The 19,430-nt window shown below is 47.9% G+C and overlaps 4 protein-coding genes across 4 annotated transcripts; 2 read left to right on the top strand and 2 right to left on the bottom strand.

Annotated features, from left to right (window-relative positions):
• Positions 1–340: 340 nt before the first annotated feature.
• EYB26_001488 (uncharacterized protein) lies at positions 341–5,324 on the bottom strand (the record flags this gene model as incomplete). The annotated part of the gene is made up of 3 exons (XM_054260798.1): positions 341–1,997; positions 2,048–2,165; positions 2,222–5,324. The coding sequence occupies 3 exons, from the start codon at positions 5,322–5,324 to the stop codon at positions 341–343; spliced, it is 4,878 nt and encodes a 1,625-aa protein (XP_054116773.1).
• Positions 5,325–7,735: 2,411 nt separating this feature from the next.
• On the top strand, positions 7,736–10,800 carry EYB26_001487 (uncharacterized protein; the record flags this gene model as incomplete). Its single annotated transcript, XM_054260797.1, has 3 exons — positions 7,736–7,948; positions 8,018–8,116; positions 8,188–10,800. The coding sequence occupies 3 exons, from the start codon at positions 7,736–7,738 to the stop codon at positions 10,798–10,800; spliced, it is 2,925 nt and encodes a 974-aa protein (XP_054116772.1).
• Positions 10,801–11,688: 888 nt separating this feature from the next.
• EYB26_001486 (uncharacterized protein) lies at positions 11,689–13,982 on the bottom strand (the record flags this gene model as incomplete). The annotated part of the gene is made up of 2 exons (XM_054260796.1): positions 11,689–13,706; positions 13,766–13,982. The coding sequence occupies 2 exons, from the start codon at positions 13,980–13,982 to the stop codon at positions 11,689–11,691; spliced, it is 2,235 nt and encodes a 744-aa protein (XP_054116771.1).
• Positions 13,983–14,604: 622 nt separating this feature from the next.
• On the top strand, positions 14,605–19,374 carry EYB26_001485 (uncharacterized protein; the record flags this gene model as incomplete). Its single annotated transcript, XM_054260795.1, has 5 exons — positions 14,605–14,646; positions 14,697–14,997; positions 15,050–17,953; positions 18,019–18,672; positions 18,725–19,374. The coding sequence occupies 5 exons, from the start codon at positions 14,605–14,607 to the stop codon at positions 19,372–19,374; spliced, it is 4,551 nt and encodes a 1,516-aa protein (XP_054116770.1).
• Positions 19,375–19,430: the final 56 nt, after the last annotated feature.

Genomic DNA, 19,430 nt, shown 5'->3' with positions numbered 1-19,430 from the left:
ATTAATGACTTATGCATGTTCATCCCATTCGTGCCTAATGTTGAAATTAATGACTATGCGTCACGAAGCAATAATATCGAAAGAAGCCATTATCTGGAGTTGTTTGATTATTCCAATCTCGGAAAAGCCTATGAAATTATATCCACGAGTGAGATTGTTCTTCTAATCGGATCTCTATACACAATTCAACATTGAAACACATTGCACAAGACTAGTCCAAACGATAAACATCGGGTTGTCTATGGGTGATGAAAACGGTATCGTACAACAAAACACGAAAGAAGGTACAAATATATACGTTGAATAGAAATATTGTTGTCTGATGTTATGGGATCAATGATCATGACTGATTAGCGATACCTTCAGGACGGTTGTTGCTAGGCCCTGTTGATGGCTGTGAGTTCTTGGGAGGTCGGCGATGATTAGGGCGCTTTCCGTGAGAACGTGGAGCTTCGCTCGTTTTCTCTGGATTCTGTCGTGGTTGAGGCTTATTCCCTCCTTGCTGCCGCTGTGCCTGTTGTTGCTGTGACTGTGACTGTGACTGTTGTTGTCCCCTATTCTTACGTCGAGCATTCCGGCCTTTCGACGACTGAGAAGCGGCTGCTGCGGCGGCAGCTTCAGCTTCCATAACCCGTTTGCTTTCCTGATCCCACCATTCTTGGAACTCTTGCTCTGCTTGGATGTCTTGTAGCTTGTGTTTGGCAGACGCTGCTTCGCGAATCTCATCCTTTTCTGCTTGCTGTTGAAGGAGAATCGAGGCCAAAGATGCTTGACCCGCTGGACCAGGGAGAAATCGCTCAGGACGAGGAGTGTGACGAATCGATTGAATGAGGGGTTGTGGTGTGGAGCTGGGAGATAAGCTAGGTAACAGTTTTGCTTTCATAGCTGCCGGATTTGTATTTGCTGGTATCGGTTTTGCGTTTGTCAAACATCCTGGAAGAGGCTGTGAGACACTTCGCACTTGACCATTTGGCGATGGTCCAGGTTTTGAAACCGGTCGAATCGACGGACTCCCGGCTACAGTTTGCCGAAGGGTCATAGCAGGTTTCTGAACAGCCTTGGGCTGAGTCGAGCCAGCCTCTGGAGTGATGTTGTCAAGAGGGCTTGAGGTAGGCTTTTTGCTAACTATCTGCCATGGTGACTGTCGAGAATCAACTGCCACCTTTTGCTGTGCCTCCAGAGCTTCCTGCGCTTGTATCTGCTGAAGTCTCTTGCGTTCTTTTTGTGACATCTTTTGAGAGAACGTGCCACTAGATTGAGCGCTTGAGCGATCTGCCATACCAAGAGTAAGATTGGAAACACGTGACGTGGAGGTCTCGACCATTATATCTTTAAGGTTCCGCTTATCACCATATATATCTCGCGATACCCATGGTGCCCCTTTTGAAACAGTCGGAGGTGTTGGCTGACTCGTCTGTGTGGTAGACATAGTCAAACTGCCAGCTCCAGCATTTCCCAATGATCCCACTCTAGCTTCCAAATAGCTTGTATCGCCTAGAGAATCTCCCTGGCTAGAAGACAGAGAAAGGGCAGGAGGCTGTGATAGATCATCCAAATCTTCTGCCAGCGGATTAGTAATGGGAACCTTGCCTTTACGCACGGGACTTGGTGACATGGCAGACTCATCGTCCATCTGGAACATGAGATCGTTCATAGATTGTCGAGCCCTGAGTATCGGACTTCCAACAGACAGCCTGGGCTCACCACTTTGAGCGGCCTTCATTTTTCGGACAGATGGTGATGGGGTGCCTTTGTCGATAACACTTGCTCGAATCTTCCCATCAAAAAGCTCGTCTTGATCACGACGCGAACTTAGTCGCATTGAATCAACTCTCCTTTGTCTGTCTATTTCAATGCTCGTGACCAGTTCAGGGTATCTCTCCAGCAATGCCTCTTCTGAATTGCGACCACGAGAAACGGGATATCGCGCAAGTTGATTCTCCTGGCAGATCTCGTCTAATTCGTCCATCAAATCTTCTTCGAGATCATCAAGTAGCCTATAAAAACATTAGATGGTACATGAAGAGATCAAGCCAATGTGACTCACCTATTCTCAAGCAAGGTCTCAAGGTTCAGACAGATATACTCTAATGCGGCTTCCTTGAACTCTGTTACTGTACAAGGAGCAACAGCATTGAGGAGTTGGCAGACATTGCGAGTGTTTACTGAGAAAAACATCAGTACAAATCTCTAACACGTCAAAAGCTTGCCTGTTACTAACCGAACTGTCCTAGCATCTTCTGACAGACCTGAGCCAGCCGGTCAACCATGAGCTCGTTGGCAGCAAACATCACGTCGAGAACGAAATCAATAAATTCATCAAGGTTATTGTATCGCACATCTTCAAATAATTCATCCTCTGTATCTGCGTATAAATGACGAAGGACAAAACTGAACACGCGCAAATCCATATCTTGAAGATCAATTGTGATGGCATCCTCTTGTCGTCGTGAATCGAGCCATCTTCCACCTGATCGACCATGGAAAAGAGCATCGAAGAAAGGGCATCTTTGGCACACAACCTGACTATGAGCTTGTACCGTTGCATCCTTCAAGCGTATCGAAACATCGCCCCCCTCCAAGAACGTTGGGTCATTCAAGGCTCTCTCCATGTCGTAATGCAACGTTCGAGACGGTTCGCCCATAACCCGGGCAGCTCGCTCCAGAGCCCGTATTTCTAGATGAGTAGCAATTCGCATAACTTCAGTTCGAACTTGTCTATACCTATAGGCATTGACCGAGTCATGTCTAATATCACGCCACACGTCCAAAACATCGTCGGTATAGAGAAACACCACGAGATTCAGGATTGACAGAAAATCCATTCCTTGAAAGACAAGCTCACGGTTACCATCTTTGCTGAATGCTAACGTCATGAAATCTGGCATTGGGAGGTCGTTCGTTCGCCGAGACTCGGCTAATGCTGTTCGCAAAATAAGACTCCGACCAGCCAAGATGAATTCATGGACGGGTATGCGCGTATCGGATACCGTAGTTCTAAGCCAAATGATGTGGGTAGATCTTTTCATGTTGCTCCTCTCCACGATACGCTGCACTTCTGATTCTATGTCGGGCGAAGACGAAACTGCCAGTTTCATCTTGGCGATCTCATGTCTGATCATTGAGTCATCTGACAAATCAGTATCTATGTTTTCTGCTAGATATCTGACCGGCAAGAGCTGATAAAAGTCACTCCATAGAGATGACGGAGAAACGGTCACTTGTTCCTTCGTTACATCGCAATCTTTCTGCACAGCCGCAAATGCACCAAATGCATTGCTTCTGACAGCGGTGACCCTGGAAAGACCTGCAATACGCACAAATTTGTAATCCTTAGCGCTAGATGCTTTGATTTTAGCTCGTTTCTCTTTCCTCCATGCAGATCCGGAGGTCGTGCAAATAATAATAGACTCATCTTGCCCGACATCGACATCATTTGCAGCCATGTGAGACTTTCTCACAGACCAAACACGTTCCGGAGTGGAAAGAGAATTTCGAATCTTTGCAGGATTGGTCGTTGAAGAAGTGGTTGAAGGGTCAGGTCGACTGTTAACATGAACACTGTAGACCTCCCCGAAGCTGGAAAGCGCACAGATAGTACTTCCGCCGGCAGTGATCTTCATGACCCGATTTGCCGTGTTGCCATACCTGGTGGCCAAAAAACTTTCCTTGATAAAGTATGAACTGAAATCAAGAGGGAAAATTATTTTGGAATAACCGTAGTGCGTGAAAACCCAGGTCTCGCTGGTCTCGAGAAGAACTGCAGTCGCTCTATCAATAGCCGATACCATGCGGATAGGAGCATTGAAGAGGGACACTCCAACACGGCGAGGAGTGACCTGGATTTCAAGTGAACGAGCATCAGAATCAACCAGACCAAGTTGTCCCTCATTCTTCCCAAAGGTGTAAAGACTGGAAGCACTGAAAACCACGGAGTGAATGGAAGATGCTGCGGCTCCTAGTATAACTTCACGTTTGAGCGGGTTGAAAACCTGTCGCGGGGTACTCTGCATTGGTATGTCCCTCTTGTTGTTGGCCCGGGGAAGGTTGTAGCCAAGTTGACCATATTTGTTACTTCCCCATGTAAAGACTTCGCCTTGTTCAGAAATAGCGATTGAATGATCTTGCCCAAGAGCAAGTGATATGACTTTCTTCCCGGATAGTCCACCTGTCTCAATGCAAACAAAGTGAAATCTTGTGGCCTCATCACCCGTGCCCAGCCGACCGCCGGGGCCAAATCCAGACATATACAGATTCGATTCCGGATCATTAGTCAAGACTGCCGTGTGTAGTTTTGACATGTATACATCTTGAATGGACAACGGTTTTGATGTTATCAGAGTGGGCAAATCACATTGATCATCGGTATGGCTTGTAGCCTGACCAAATAGTGAAGAACGTTGTTCTTGATGCTCGCGGGTATCTTCTCTTTCCGTGAAAAATCGTCGAAGGAGATGATCAGGCCGATCCAATGAAATCCGCTCTGGAAATTGTCGGTCATCCTCATCTCCTAGCCCAAGAGTCATATTCTTATTGCTACCAAAGGTAAACACTTCATCGCCCTCTAGATTTGTTCGAGCTTTCAATCGCGCTCTAGAAAGAAGCCCATCCTCGGGACCATCACCTCCAAAGACAGAGTTTTCGGCAGAAGAGATGTCGTTATCGCCGTCGGCTGATATAAATTCTCCTGAAGGCTTTCCGTCTAGCGTTATGATTTGCTTGATGTCACGACCAATAATGGTTGCACCGTAAACATCAAAAGGACTGTTTCCTTCCCGGTCTTTTATTTTGATCAAGCTCGCAGTCAAGTGATGAAGGCTACTAGGAGCACTGAAATAGGTAGTGCCTCGGAGATCCTTCTGCATCAAAGCTTGCGCAACCGCAACGTTTCCGGAATATAAAGCTCTGTGCAGTGCTGTCCATCCATTTTCCGAGTCTTGAGCGTATATATCAACAAACGGTAATTCCAGTAGCGCGTTCGCGAACTCGATAGCGATCGGTTTCGGGGACGATGCGATCAGATGAAGTAAGGTGCGTCCGTTTTGATCGCGAGCGTTCACTTGTGTACGAGACCATGGGCTTGCAGCCCCTCGTATATATCCACTGCGATCGGGGTTCGATGTGCCTGGGGAGGTTCCAATGGCCTTTTTGTGGTTGCGCGACAATGCGCTTGGCGACGAACCATATGAGGGACTTCCTATCTTCGGTGTCATACTTCCTGGGGCCGTACGCTGGCCAGTTGGCGCATTGCTGACGTTTGCCAGCAAACGCTTGAAACTGTCCACGTCATCCTGAAGAAAGAATTTCAAAAGCGTGCTACTCATGTGTCACGAAATAGATCGATTGGAGAAATCTGGATCGGCCTCGGAGCGGATTCCTCGCTGTGATCACTCGGGATCACGGCGTATTTAAAGGAGCTCGGTCGGCCGTTTGAAAGATTTCTGAAGAGGGGGATGCGACGCGCGAATCGAGGCTTTCTTTTATTTCCGGAATTGCGGGTTTGCAACGATGAACAGATATCGTGATGCTTGAAAAATGGATGTGGGGTGGCGATTCGCGATGCAGCTCTCGTATCAGCGAAGGTTTAGAGATACGTATGGAGATAAGCGGGCTCCGGTTCTAAGTGAATGAGTCAAGATCAGCTGTGAGTCAACCGATTTGGACGAAGGCGAGATGGATAATCAACCTGCGATGAGTCACACCAAAGAGTTCCTGCCGATGGAATAGTGAATGCTAAAGATGAATCTTTCCTCCTGCTTGGGGTCCTTGCTTGATGTCTTAAGCGATAGAGACACCCGTGGAAGTCGCGGTTCGCGTACTGAGGGAAGGCCCCTCTCGGGATCGCGGATAGCCAATCACGGCAGGCACACCCCTCCAAACCATTCGATCATTAGCTACCTCAGTTAAGCATTCATTCTTCTGTCCTCCATGTTGACGACACAGACTCATGTGATATTTGGACGAGTTTCCACCGCTGGGGGAGCCCCTCGCGATTCACTGTGTCGTGTCGAAGCTACAAAGGCGCTGATAGCGGCTATGCTATGGCTATCACATGTTCGATTGGCTGAGCAACAACTCGGAATGCTTCTCTACGAAGGGTCTGTGATCTATCATTTCAAATAGTCCTTGCTTGCAGACTATTCGGTCTTTGACACACAAAACGTTTGTTGTTGTAGGCAACAAACGACGTTTATGCAGTCCATTGAAGACATCAAGGCGTCCACTCGGAAGCTTCAGAGAAGGCCGTTGATCTGCCTCATAGGTCGGCGGGCAGCTGCAGTTTTGCATCCTCTGCATGTTAAGATGTAGTAATTACAGGGTCTAGATACACACAATTTCTTTTCCATCGCGTAGCCCGACGTCCTGCGATGATTCATAGTACTTCAGTAGGCTAAGTATCAGTGCACGGATCATAGGAAAGTTTCCTATCTGAGCGGCCCGTATCTACCAATGTTGGACGGTCTACGGTTCAACGCTCTGGAGTCTGGAGTGTAGATTCGAGAAGCCGAGGAGATGCTTTGGAGACTATGCAAACATTGCAAAAGACTTTCTCATCGCCTCAATGGCTGACGTGACAGGGACGACTGAATGGAATAGACAGTACCTTGATAGCTTCTCCGTACCGCATACTAGTCAATACAATAATTACGTATATCCACTACATAAACTAACTAGTTAGTGACATATATGGTACGTACAGAGTCCAGACTCGGCCAGCCTTGTGCAATATTACGATATCGATAACGATTGATCGTACGGTGTGTGCGTATTATTACCACTCGTATGGGCGCGATTTGCCTTCCATCCCATTTGTCCCTATCCTGATTGTCGTCTCAATTCAAGAGAGACGTAACCCGCCAAAGTAGTCATATCACGCTTCAAGACAGCAGATATCACGTTCAAACACCCGGTTACCATGATGCCACCCAGTCCATGCTTATCGGTATCAGGCTGAGGAAATCAGTGGAGCAGCTAGACTGGCTTGGTGTTAGCCCGACCGGGTGGCCAGCGAATGGCCAGCACGCAGCCACTTGACCGCCCGAGTCGCCAGTGTGCGTCACAGGTCGTGCTCCATCCATCCCATGTCTCGCTCGCTCCTTCTATGTTTTCCTAACTCAACTCACTCACCACCTCCTCTTATCTCAAGGCTTTCTCACAAACTGCCTTTTCTCCCTTTCCCTCCTTCCATCCCTCAACACAACCCCCATCCAGTCCTGTGGCTTGCTTAATCTCAACTGTACCTCCCCTATTTCCACTACAGACATGGACTTCTGAACTGTGCCGTTGCTCTCACGTTGTGAGGAGGCACTGTTCGTTCCCTCCCGTGATTGGGTCCGCAGCTACGGATGCGGAGAAGCTCTTGTGAGGCTATCTATCTACAACGAAGATCTGTCGGCTACGCCCTACTCGCTGTTGCCTGAATAACCAGCCTGTTACCATGTCCTTTTTGTTTTTGATTATATAAAATAACTTTAGGTACCTTTATTTTATTTTCCTTGCGTGTGCTATCGATCTACAGTCAGCCAAACAAAAGCGATAATCCATCGTTTACCGAGTCTTACGATTGCAGAGAGCATGGCCAATTCCTTCCAGGCATTCTCTTTTCTCCCCGCTTGATTACCCTTTCGTTTTCTTATTGCCTATCGTTTATCGTCCATGGTGGTGGACAACACGTTGCATACCTGTCCTCCGACCACTCCATCAACACCGATGGTTATCGATATACTATCACACAATGCATCAACATCCACGATCGCCGTTGCCGGCAAGGCGGCCAAGCGTATCCGCGCAGAGTTCAGCGAGGGGCGATGGCTCGAGAGACCAGGATGATAATCTCCCGCCATCAGTTCAGTCGTCGGACGCAACAAGGGGCCTGGGAATTGACCCTGGATCCGATACCCCAGCTCCAGGAAAAGAAGCTATGGCAAAGCTCAATCAGATCATAGCTGTGAGTATATGGCGGATTTACGGGGGATGTGCTCTAGCTGTACTGTTACTGACCCGTGACTGTCTACAGAACTATCACACTAAAGCCGCGTTGATCATACTCCATGCGAGAGCTGACCTTCCGCCCACTTTCAGCAAAGGATCCGACTCACCAAGAGTTAATCGTTGGGTAAGTCAGCTTGTTACGTTCGAAAACCAGTTTCCAGACTAAACTGACTTGATATTCTTCTCGCATATCAGTTCAATGTAGACCTGGACGAAACCGATGAATATCGGGACAGTATACGGAGGTGGAGAACTTGCGATGCCACCGATAATAGACCGCCGCCCATGATAATCGAGACATATCTTGACGTAAAGTCCTTGACAAATAGTCAAACCCTTGTTCTCATCGATGAAAATGGAAAACGTTGGGATGTGGTGGGTGCTTTGGCCGCATCGCAGAATGCTTCGGTGAGGGCCAAACCAAAGGAAGTCGTTTTGGAGAGATGGAAGGTTGAGCTGGGCGCATTGTCAACTAGGCCGCCTCCTGATTTAGCCTCTATATTACCTACGGTCTACAAAAAGAGCATTGTCTTATTTCGATCCTTGCATGCCTATGCGAGATTGTTGCCGGCCTGGAAGGTCGTCAAACGGGCTGGGATTATGCGTACCAATCCGGCTCTAAAGATCAGATATCGAATCCGTGAAGCCCGTGATGCTGATTTCAATTCGAGCTCCGACAGCCTGACGCTGTCTCTACAATTGGGGAATGAAAAGGTAGTCGATACCTATTCCTTTGGTACCACTGAATCGCCAGCCGGGCCCTTCTCGGTTCAAGTGACCTATCGTCTCAATGTCGACTTTAGAGTTGATGATTCGGAATCACTTCTAAGTTCACGCTTTATGGGTGCGGATGACAACTATTTCCTACCGTCACTACCTTCTGAAGAACCAAGCAAAATCCTTTCCCAAGAATCGGGATCCCTTCCCCTAGGGAGGAGGGGTTTGGCAGACCCTGATCGTTCCCAGGCTTATGGTAGCCTCTCGACGTTCCACCAAGTTGGACCCATAATGGGCGCCAGTCCCATATCGACATTGCGAGCCGTCCGAGACATGGGTAGCACTTCGCCGTCGTCAGCATCTCCTCCACGTAAACTACTATCTGCTGCCAAAGCCGGCCCTGTAGGCCGCGTAGCTGGGGAGAGTAGCGGCGCTATGGCCAGACGGCCCTCAATATCGATCCAGCCCTTCAAAGCCCCACCGTTGTCGGCATCTCCATCACTTGTCGATCCACCGCTCGGCGTGTCCCCTCGAACTAGTGCCAGTCGTACAATAACATCGTCGAGTTTGAGCGATCCTCGTACTATGCCTCCCCCAATGATGCCGGCTTCGGCAGGGCGGAAGATAGGATTTGAACAGCCTGTCTTGCCATCATCAGTATCAAGCTCCCCCAGGCCTGCTCCTGTGTCAAGGTATAGTAGCTCTTTTAGCCATCGGCGTGGCAGATTATCATCTGGCGGCACTACTCGTATCGACGAAGACAACATTTCGAGCGGGAAAGCAAGCGCAACGTCATCTGGTGCACCACCTGGTTCCGGTATACTGGCAGACCCCAGCGGCGCCAGTGGTGATTCCTTGCATACGGATGACGAAAATATCTCGGAATTCCTAAAAATGCTTGATCTGAGAAAGGATCTCTTGAGCCCTGTGAAGAAGGCCGCAGTTGATGCTGCAACCCGTAGAACATCTGCCGCACTCACTCGGTTTCAAAGGATGCGTGACACTAACGCTGCGCTTTCTGACTCCATGTCCTCTTCATTCCATCTTCATCGTTCGTCGAGCTCGTCTAGTCGACAACTGTCCAGTGTCCCGCCAATGGTTGCTGGCACATCTATATCCACAGCTTCATCTCCTGGCAAACCGGTTTCTCCTCATACTCCTCATACACCTGCTATTCGCTCCCGATTGGGTTCTAATAACATCATCACTAATGACAGAGAACGAGATGCTTCTCCACGCCAATCAGACGTTGAGCCAGAAGTCACTCCAAGTGACGAGACAACATATCATCCTACTCAACCAGGCGCCAATGTAATTGATATCCCCACATCTCCGAGTTCTGGCTTGCCGACTTATCGGCGTTCAAGCTCTGCTCACAGTCGACGCGTGAGCACTGGGGGAGGGGACGATGAGGAAATATTTCCGTTCGGCATGCGAAGCGTCTCGTTGGGTGAAGACAGGACTCACCTTAGTCTCAGCGCTCGGATGCGTCAACAAGAATACGAGTCGATAGGCACCAATACCGGACAGCAAAGCTCAGGAGCGACACAACCAGCGGATGACACCAATAATTCCGCATTACAAACCTCGTACCCATTCCGAGAATTTACTGCGCAGCGTGGAGGCTATGGATCCAGTGCCGCTGTCGCTACGTCTGCATCATCAAACCATCCCTATCAAACCCGCTTCTCCCACAGTCGAGGACGCGGCTCGTCCGGAGGACCGCAATCACACAGCTCTGCATCTGGCAGCTTCCCACGGGGTAGTGCGATACCAGCACACCTCACTGAGCGTGACCGTGACCGTGACAATAACACAAGTGGAAGCAATAGCGTCACATCACTCATGGAGAACAGGCGTGGAGCTAGTCGTCGCTCCGGCTCTGGACGCTCCCTAGCTCAGCATACAACGAGCTTCGAGGAGGATGAGCCGCTACTCTTTGCAATGAGTGATTTTGGTGCCTCGCGGCGAAGCCTTGAGGAAGGCCGACGCAGTAGTGTCAGCGGTGAATCCGGCACAGCCTCGGGAGGATCTAGAAGAGGCAGTGGACGTCGAGGTGCTGGCATGCCAGGGTTTCATCCTTGGCAATAACGACAGACACAAGGTTCCAACCCTACTTACCTGTGAGATCGAACATGGTTCATATGTTGATGTGCTCTTGAAGTCTCGGTCTAATTCCGAAACAACCATCTGTGACATGTCACATTTAGACTCAACCTGAGCCGTTGCAAAGTTACTATTCTTTGGCCATGATATCTCTACTACAAAAAACCAATCATGAATACTAGATTTTTTTGGATATTTCTTCTTGCTGGTTCTTCGTTCCCGAAACAGCATTGATTCGGCTTCTCCCCTCTTACTATATTCATACGGCAGAGTTATATATATATTTCTTTGATATATATTTCTTTCAAGATTTGATTCGGGGTACTGCGTACCTTAATGGTCCTTTCCTCAACGTTACGCTTTGTTTTCTTTTTATCTGTAGCGTTCTTCTTTCTTGAGAAGATTGAAGATTTCTCACGCGTTTTTCTCCGTTCATCTTTCTGAGAGGCTTTTGATTGCCTTGCATTCTCTGGTTCTGGCGTTATAACTCTCCAATGGTTTTAGGTCTGGTTTCAGCTTGATATCTGGTCATCCGATTCTTGTTTTTGGTTCTCGTTTCTTGCACATTTTTGCTTTTTGTTTCTTAATTCTTTATTGAAGGAAAACAGAGGAGAATTTCTTTGAATGTTTTCCTTTTTGGATCGGTGGTCGGTGGTCTTATTTTGAGAATGATGATGAAATGATGATACCTTAGACCTAGGTTAAACTATTTTACTTCGCGGTATGAAATAATATATTTATAGTATATTGTTACAATTCTGCTATTCCCTCAACGCGCCTTTGGGTATCTTGCTTTTTATCTATCGATTTTGAATTACATAACTTTTTGGTTGAAACTTCAGTAATCATCGTCGTCTCATGAATCTTGATGTCTCAAATCCGACGAAACGTATTCCCCGATGCACTTCGTCGCGCCTTATTCCTGTACCCATTATCCGCTCCCGAACCAGATCGAGATTGCTGCTGCTGTGGTTTCGGCTTTGACGAAGCAGGCGCAAAAGTGATTTCTTTCTCACCAACAACACTCCGACGTGATGCCGCTCTATCCTTGTTGACCCTATGAGTATTGGTGCCCATCTTTTGCGCAAGTGTTTCAAAGGAGCGATCTCGGCCGGATTTTCCTCCTCTCGATTTATTTGTTGCTGATGCTGAGGAAGAGACTTGCATCTTGGTGTAAGGTTTCCTGCTGCGTCGGTACGAAATATCGTCGCCCATTTTTGGTTGGTTGGCTTTGGCGGGTCGGTTTGATGGTTTTTGGCCCTGTTCGCTTCCAGCGTCGCTGTCATCATCGTCACTAGAATCTGGGACTTCATCGACCTCTTCTTGTTCGACGGCGGTGAGACCACGCTCTTTCCTTGTGGGCTTTTCAACAGCGGTGCTTGGATTGAGCATCTGGAATTCCCTAGAAGTCTCATCCACGGCGAACTCTGCATCTTCGAACAGTTTCGAGAAACGGCTATCACCCAACAAGCCCTTGTTCTCTCCGCCAGTAGTAGTCTCAGGACCCTGTTCGGCTTCCTCTGCCATTGTTTCGTCTCCTCCTTGCTCAAGTACGCGTTTGGCGTTTCGTCTCTCGGCCCTCTCTTGCTTCTCGAGAAGCTTCTCGGCCAATTTCCGATTGACTTTAACGGCGACCTTCTTCTTGCTTCGGATGCGACTTTCTCTTTCTTGGTCAATCTTCTCCTTCACTCTCTTGGCACGTTCTTCTTCCCAGATGTACGGGTTTGTGATCAACCGAGCCTCTTCATACAACCGCTGAGCCACAAAGTAACCATGCATATATGGTCGTAGTAGATTGGTCCTGCCAATAAGATGGTCCAGGTTCAACGTGCGCAGTTGAGGTACTGTCAAGAATTTGTAGTTGTCGTAAACAGAAGATGCCTGACCTGAAGTAAATGCTTGAGGATCGTTGGGATCTTCGGCCATTTCCTCAACAAGGTTGTCCAAGAATGAGCACCATCTAGGTGCAGGTCCAAGTTGTGGAATAAAGAATGCGTGCTGTTGTCGGCCCTCGTTTGCTGTCAAGATCATTCCACTGTCTGGATACCATGCGACACTGTTGATGTCCACAGCCGGCTCAACAGACGTCCACGGGTTGCCATTTCGAGGGTCCCAGATCTTAATAATTCTCTTATCCGAAGATAATATCTTCGGTTCCATTGTCTGTTCTCGAGTACTGGATGATGATTGCAAAAATTTGAGTGTATGCACTGGGTATCCATAACCTTGGTCCTTCTTCAGGAAAGGAATCGGTGATCGTAGATCGTACAAATGTATTAAACCATTAGAGGATCCTGTTCCTAACGTGAGGCCAGATCTGTGAAATTCCAACGCGGTTATCTCGTGTCGTCCTTCACCCGGCTGCGACTGCGTCGGTGGTAGAAGAATTCCGGCACGACCTCGAGCCCTCGAATCCCATAGTTCTACCGTGCCAATAGATGTACCAAAAGCAAGGAGATTGTGACTTTGTTCAGCAATTGCACCAGTGTTGACTGAACCGGTATTAATACCACCCTGCAACGCACCGCCACCGGCAGAAGTATAGTCATCTCCACCCACATCGACTTCGTAACTGCGCATGTAACGACCAGCCTCCAGATTCAACCGATAAACTTCACCAAGTCCGTCTTGGTTGACTCCGACAGCGGGGATAAGAGCCTCGGTAGACTGCCTGTCATAAACCAGATCCCGCCCGTAACGAGGCAGTCTCGTCGTGTAGTGACATCCCGACGGTGTATGAAACTCGAGGGACCTATCTGCCTGCAGATGTAGAGATTTCGAGTAATCGGAGGAAAGTAGAAGAAAGGTCGTGTTGAGTGAAACGGTATGGCGAGCAAAAGATAACGAGAGATGAGGTAAATAGTGAGTATGGATTTGCGGTTTGTATGTTCCTAAGAAAACTTTTAGCTCCTTCCTCCGGTAAGAGACAAACCCCAATCGGACAACATACCTGTGCTCATAACCCATTGTCCATCCTCACTGATACGAATACACTGACTCGCTTCTTCGAACTCGAAATCCTGCAGCAATTCGACTCGATTTGCGTACTCTGGATCATTCTTCAAACTGCGCTTTCTGCGCTTGGCAAGCCATTCTGGAAGAGGCCTTGCAGTCGAAGAACCAGAAATAGTATATACCGGAACCGATGATTGTGTTGAGATCTTCATATTGGCACCCCAGACCTCCTCCTCCGAGTATGCTTTCAATCCTGAGGGGAAATGATTTTTCTGTTCGTCCAGTAGCTCGGAGATAACGAGAAAATAAAAGAAAAAAGATAACGGAAGGCACCAAGTGGGAATGCCAAGATTTCTCCACGTGATCGCGGGCTCCGGGTAAAGCTGATTGGGCGCGTTCTCTCCTTCCGATGACCTCGTTCATCGGCGAACTCCCCAGGACAAAGGCACAACTTACACATATCACACAATTCCGTCTCTTTTTCTTCCATTCCAGGCATTGCATGCATCGCGATGTATTGCTAGTCTTGTGATCAATGGTGGCAATACCCGTGTCATGCACTAAGTCGATAGAAACAACAAGTCAATGTTCCGCGAACAGGAGTATCACCATTATGGAGACAGTCCGGGGCTTACAGTACTAATCATATTTCCGTGTAAGGCTGGAGTCACCCAACTCATTTGAAAACCTTTGCGCAGTTCATGTTCCAATGCATTACGTTAGCTACGTCGCTGGAGATGCGATCGTTTACACCCACAGAGCATCGCCCATTGTTCTTGTACATTTAGCGAGTAGAAATTACCGTGAGGCTCGGGAGCCATTCTTACGGTGATAATGGACTTTCCCGGAGATGCTACGACAAATTTCAGCGCCATTGTGAGTACAGATATCATTTTTGAAAATGTCATAGCTAAGATTACGTGCAGACTGGGTTCTCTGTCATACATTGGAGAATATACACCGAGGAAGCCAACACTGGCAATCCATCTTCGGATATTGCTCCGAATAGTGGCTACAACATCCTCCGGCACCTAAGCAGACTGAAAGACCTAGAGATCCAATTACGAAATTCAGACTGTTTGGTTTCATGCTATCCTCGAAGGCTTGGCCTGTGGATCTTCTCGCCGACGCCAGGTTTCGAGAGCCTCAGTCCGCTTGCTCGAGACCCCGCAGCCCAAGGGTTGAAAGAGTCAACAAAATTAATCATCGGAACATCATCCCTTAAAGGTAACTCTGATTTTGAAACATACTCTTGGGTCGGCGGCTAATCTTAATGCAGTCTCCGCATTTGGTAGTATCACAGCTGTAGATCTTATCAGATCTCTTTCGACGGATGGATTCACTTCAGTTGCCGGGAATCCTGGTCATCCAGCAAGATCAATAGGTGCAGGCGTCAATGCCCCCAGGTCCGGCGATGCGTACGCCAATTCCATGGCAATTTATGCATCTTTTATTACAGCCATGGCAGGGACTATCGGCTTGCAACTTGTTAAGCGTCACAACGCTATTCCTTTAGGTGCTCGGACCTTTTATACGGCAGTAGAACGGAGTTTCTATGATAATCCTATCATCAGCGATGCCAATGTGGAATCAATACCCGCTCTGACTACTCTAAGGATTGAGCTTACGCAAGCTGGAAAGATTGTCGTGGCCCTGCACACTGTTCGCCAAGATGGAATATCACGCCTGAAAGAGCCTGGCACTGTTGAAATCAGTACAGCAAATATCCAAAATAACATGGATGTTTGGCTTGCTCCTAATGGAACAGTTGCTCGATTGATCACCGTGAACATGGCGCAGTCGGCGGTTTTTGCCCCAAAGCAAGCAAAGAGCGAAGGTGCAGCTCGGCAGATAACGGAGGCCAAACAACGAGTGTGGAAAGCAACCGTCCTTGAATGGTTAAACAACGTTGGACTGCCAGTAGATCATCCGGAGGATGAGCATTGGGTTGAAGTGGAAGTATCAGAGCCGTTTTACGCACGACTTGCAGCCGAGCACTTACGTCAGATGGATGACAGTCAATCGTCGTCTCCTTTGAAAAGGATCCTCTGGCCATCTAGGTACTGTTTTAGGAGGAGTAAGATCGCGTCCAGCAGTATTACCGAGAAAATTCCTCAGCTTGCATATGACGGCGAAGAGCCATTACATTTTGCGGAAACTTGGCTAGAAACGGCTACCTCACGGCACGAGAAGCCCAAAGATAATTCTTCAAACATACAAAAAAGAAGTCAGAATGAAGCCATTTCTGGCACAATAAAATTCGAGGTTCCTGAAAAGATTGAGAGCCTCGCTCGGGTAATTCACTACCCAGATCTGCAAAACGCGAGTTCTGTCTATCCAACGCCCCCAGATGGAGCTTTAGCACCAGGCATCAACCCAATGAATTCTGATACTCTCGGACCTGACGGTCAAGATATAGGGTTGTCTCATACCCCTGCTGGAGAAACCCCTATGAAACAGCAGGAAAATGTTCGCAAAGCCTCAAGTGACAATCCTTCGTTCGAACACATGAATGTAATGGAGGTCGGAACTGGACTTTATGACACTAACGATGACGATGAGTTGTTTAGCGGGATGAATGACAAAGATTTTGGAAGCAAAGGAATCACGGATGCTGATTTTAGTTTCTTCGATGATGATGACGACGATGAAATGAACGACTTTTTGAATGATAAGCCAGAACCCGAGCCAGCTCAACATGACGTACTCCAGCCGAATCCGGATGATTTAATCGATGTCCCAGTGGCTCAAGCAGAGATCCAAAGAGACCAATTGGCACCAGAAGATAACGTCTTTGAGCAGGACGAAATGCAACAGTCAAATGATGTCGAGGCATCTGCACTATCCACAGTTGATACCAAGCAGCCAAGTCCCACACCTCCCAATGCTACTTTGCGGGAACCAGCGCTGCCCCCCTTAGAACATATTATAAACGCGCCTCTCAGTCCAACGGACATCAAGCAGATGTTATTTTCCAACAAGGACAAGACAGGGCAAGACGAAAGAAGACGAGCTTCAGCCTCATCAAATCCAGGTTTCGAGAAGAAGCAGAGTCGGTATAATGCTATATCTTTCAAACGAGGTCTGACCCTAGACCAGAAGTACGCCAATGCCGGGCGTTTCTTTTTCACAGCAAACAAGGACAACAACGAAAATTCCGGTACAATACCTGGAATTCCGACTATTGGGTTTCCTAGTTGGCGGAGATCGGGACATCGAGGCTCTGTCGATGAGGTCAATACCTCACGTCAAATAGGCTCGGAACAACACATGCAACGAACCGACTCAGCATCTAGCGATGAAAGCAGTCTAGATAGTAGCGATGATGACTCTGAAGACGAGACGTCACCTTTCAGGTTAGCAACTCTTAAGCGAAAACGACCGCTTTCTGAGGCGGAGAAATCAACGACATCCTCCATGGAAAAGCTCTCGATTACGTCCGAGGTGGAGAGCCACGTTTCAAAAGAAGATACTTCAATATTCTTAGGAAACTTCTTTTCTGTTTTCACCGACTGGTCTCTGGTCGGATACTTCTCGGCCAAACAAAGTCAGGTTTCTCCTGTCACGAGTCGCAAAGAAGATCAGATGCAAGTTGCCCAGTTGATGGTTGATCAACTTACTCAATCATCATTGTCTCACAAAATTGAAGGCTGGGAATCGGATCCGGAACTCGAATATGAGGCCCTTGGCCTACCTACTTTCCTTGACGATAGTACCAGTTTAGGCGAAAACGATCGGTTGGATTTGAAATCATACGTTACTATACATGATATTGCGCAAACTACTACAGAAACGCCATCCGCTCGCCCAACTCCGCAACGCCGAGAAGTCAAAGGCTCGATTACAAAAATCGCACCCTCACACCTGCGTATCCACCGTGGGCGGGATTTCTTAGAAGTTTTATCGACATCAATGCCATTCTGGGAAACCTTTGGATTGGAGCCTGCAAGCGGGCGGAAAGATGTCTCTGCGTACTGTATCTGTCCCGAGTTTGCCAAAGAAGAAGCGGATGCGTTCATGACTCGCTTAGGACTGCTTTATTCTGGCTGCAATCTTGGCAAACATGTTAAAGGTGACATGTTTGAAACAATTGATGAAGGTATAGGGTTATGGAATATTGCAAAGGGTGATAGCTCTTATGCGCGAACAATGCAGGCACTGCGTGGCCTCTGCGAAGATTTAGGTAGGTCTCCCAGGTTTCAGCTCGGCTATCAAAGGGCAACTTTGCTGACTATGATGGCTGTTTAGCGTCTGCATTATCGAAAGCGCCTCAAACAGGAGAGAATTTTGTCATCTATATAATCAACCCGTTCTCCCATGGAGCAGCATTTGTGGATATATGCTCAAGCTTCCTCCATCTCTTTCATAAATACGTTGGTGATGTTGACAAAAATCAAGACAAGAGTCAGCTAAACGAACTCGTCTTGCAAATTGTGCCCTTGGATTTCGTATTTTCGCCCACGTCCATGGTTGTTCCTCCTCAATCACAATATTTGAATCTGGCACTTGAAGTCTACACTCGATGTCCTCCAAAGGATTCCAGTCATGGCATTATAGGCTACGCGCCGCCAGTAGTGCTAGCAGATGCTGTACCTAAGGCGATCAATTTCAGAGTCACATCGGAACACTTTTCGCCTTTTCAAGAAGGACGCTGTCTACATGTTGCCATCTCACGCAGTGTTGATCAGCGTTGGATCAGCGTTGCATGGACTAACAATTCAGGGTCATGTCAGATTAGCATGTCATATTGTGTGCGAGCTCGAGGATCGAATGTCAATCGCATCATCTCGGAAGTCCGTCAGGAGATTTGGGAAGCTACCAAAGATCTAATGGAGCGAACGCAAACTAGATGGAAGGTGCTGTTGGTCAGGACGGAGCCTATCGATCAGGAAGAGATTGATGGTACGTATTTTTGACAAACTGTAGACGCAGAGCTTACGCTAACTCTCACCAGCATGGACCGGTTTCGCTGAACGATATAATCAAGCCAAGGCTCTGCCTGTTGAGCTTATTATTTTCAGCGCCAATATCGCGCCTGGACTCCGTCTGGAACCTTCGACGACACACTTCTCAGTTAACACAATTAATCCTTTGACATCGACACCGGTGGCAACACCATACGGCGGAGTCCCATCACCAGATCAGCTTGGGGCTGCAACTCCTGCCAGTGGCGGTCAAGGACCAACCACCACGAATTATAACACCGCAATGACACCAACAGATACACCACCTGTACTTGCTGAAGCAGACTCCGACGCCGTTCTCATCGATGCATGCGAAGAATCATGGGCAGTCATTCTATCCCATCGACTCAATAACTCGGCATATCTGACAGACTACAAACCAGCGCTAGTTAGCGGTTATCTACTTCGACGAAAAGGCGTCAATGACAGCCAGGGTGTTACAGCCATGTCCTTGAACCTCGTATATACATCACGACCCCCAGCCCTTCATGAAGCTGTGCTCAGGGAAGCGCTAATCAACTACCGTGACTTATCGACGTTGGCTCGTGCCAAGGGCACGTTGCATGTACAGCATAACACTTTACCATGGCATATTGCCACGGCTGTGAAGGGACAGGAGTTATTGAGTTTTGTTTTATAGATTGCGATGTATGGGTGAAGGGTATGGAAAGGGATATCCCCCATTTCGTTTTATAT

Source organism: Talaromyces marneffei, chromosome 1, assembly GCF_009556855.1.
Source record: "Talaromyces marneffei chromosome 1, complete sequence".
NCBI lineage: Eukaryota > Fungi > Ascomycota > Eurotiomycetes > Eurotiales > Trichocomaceae > Talaromyces > Talaromyces marneffei.
The sequence above is the reverse complement of the archived record's forward strand: the minus strand, read 5'-3'. Positions and strand labels throughout refer to the sequence as shown.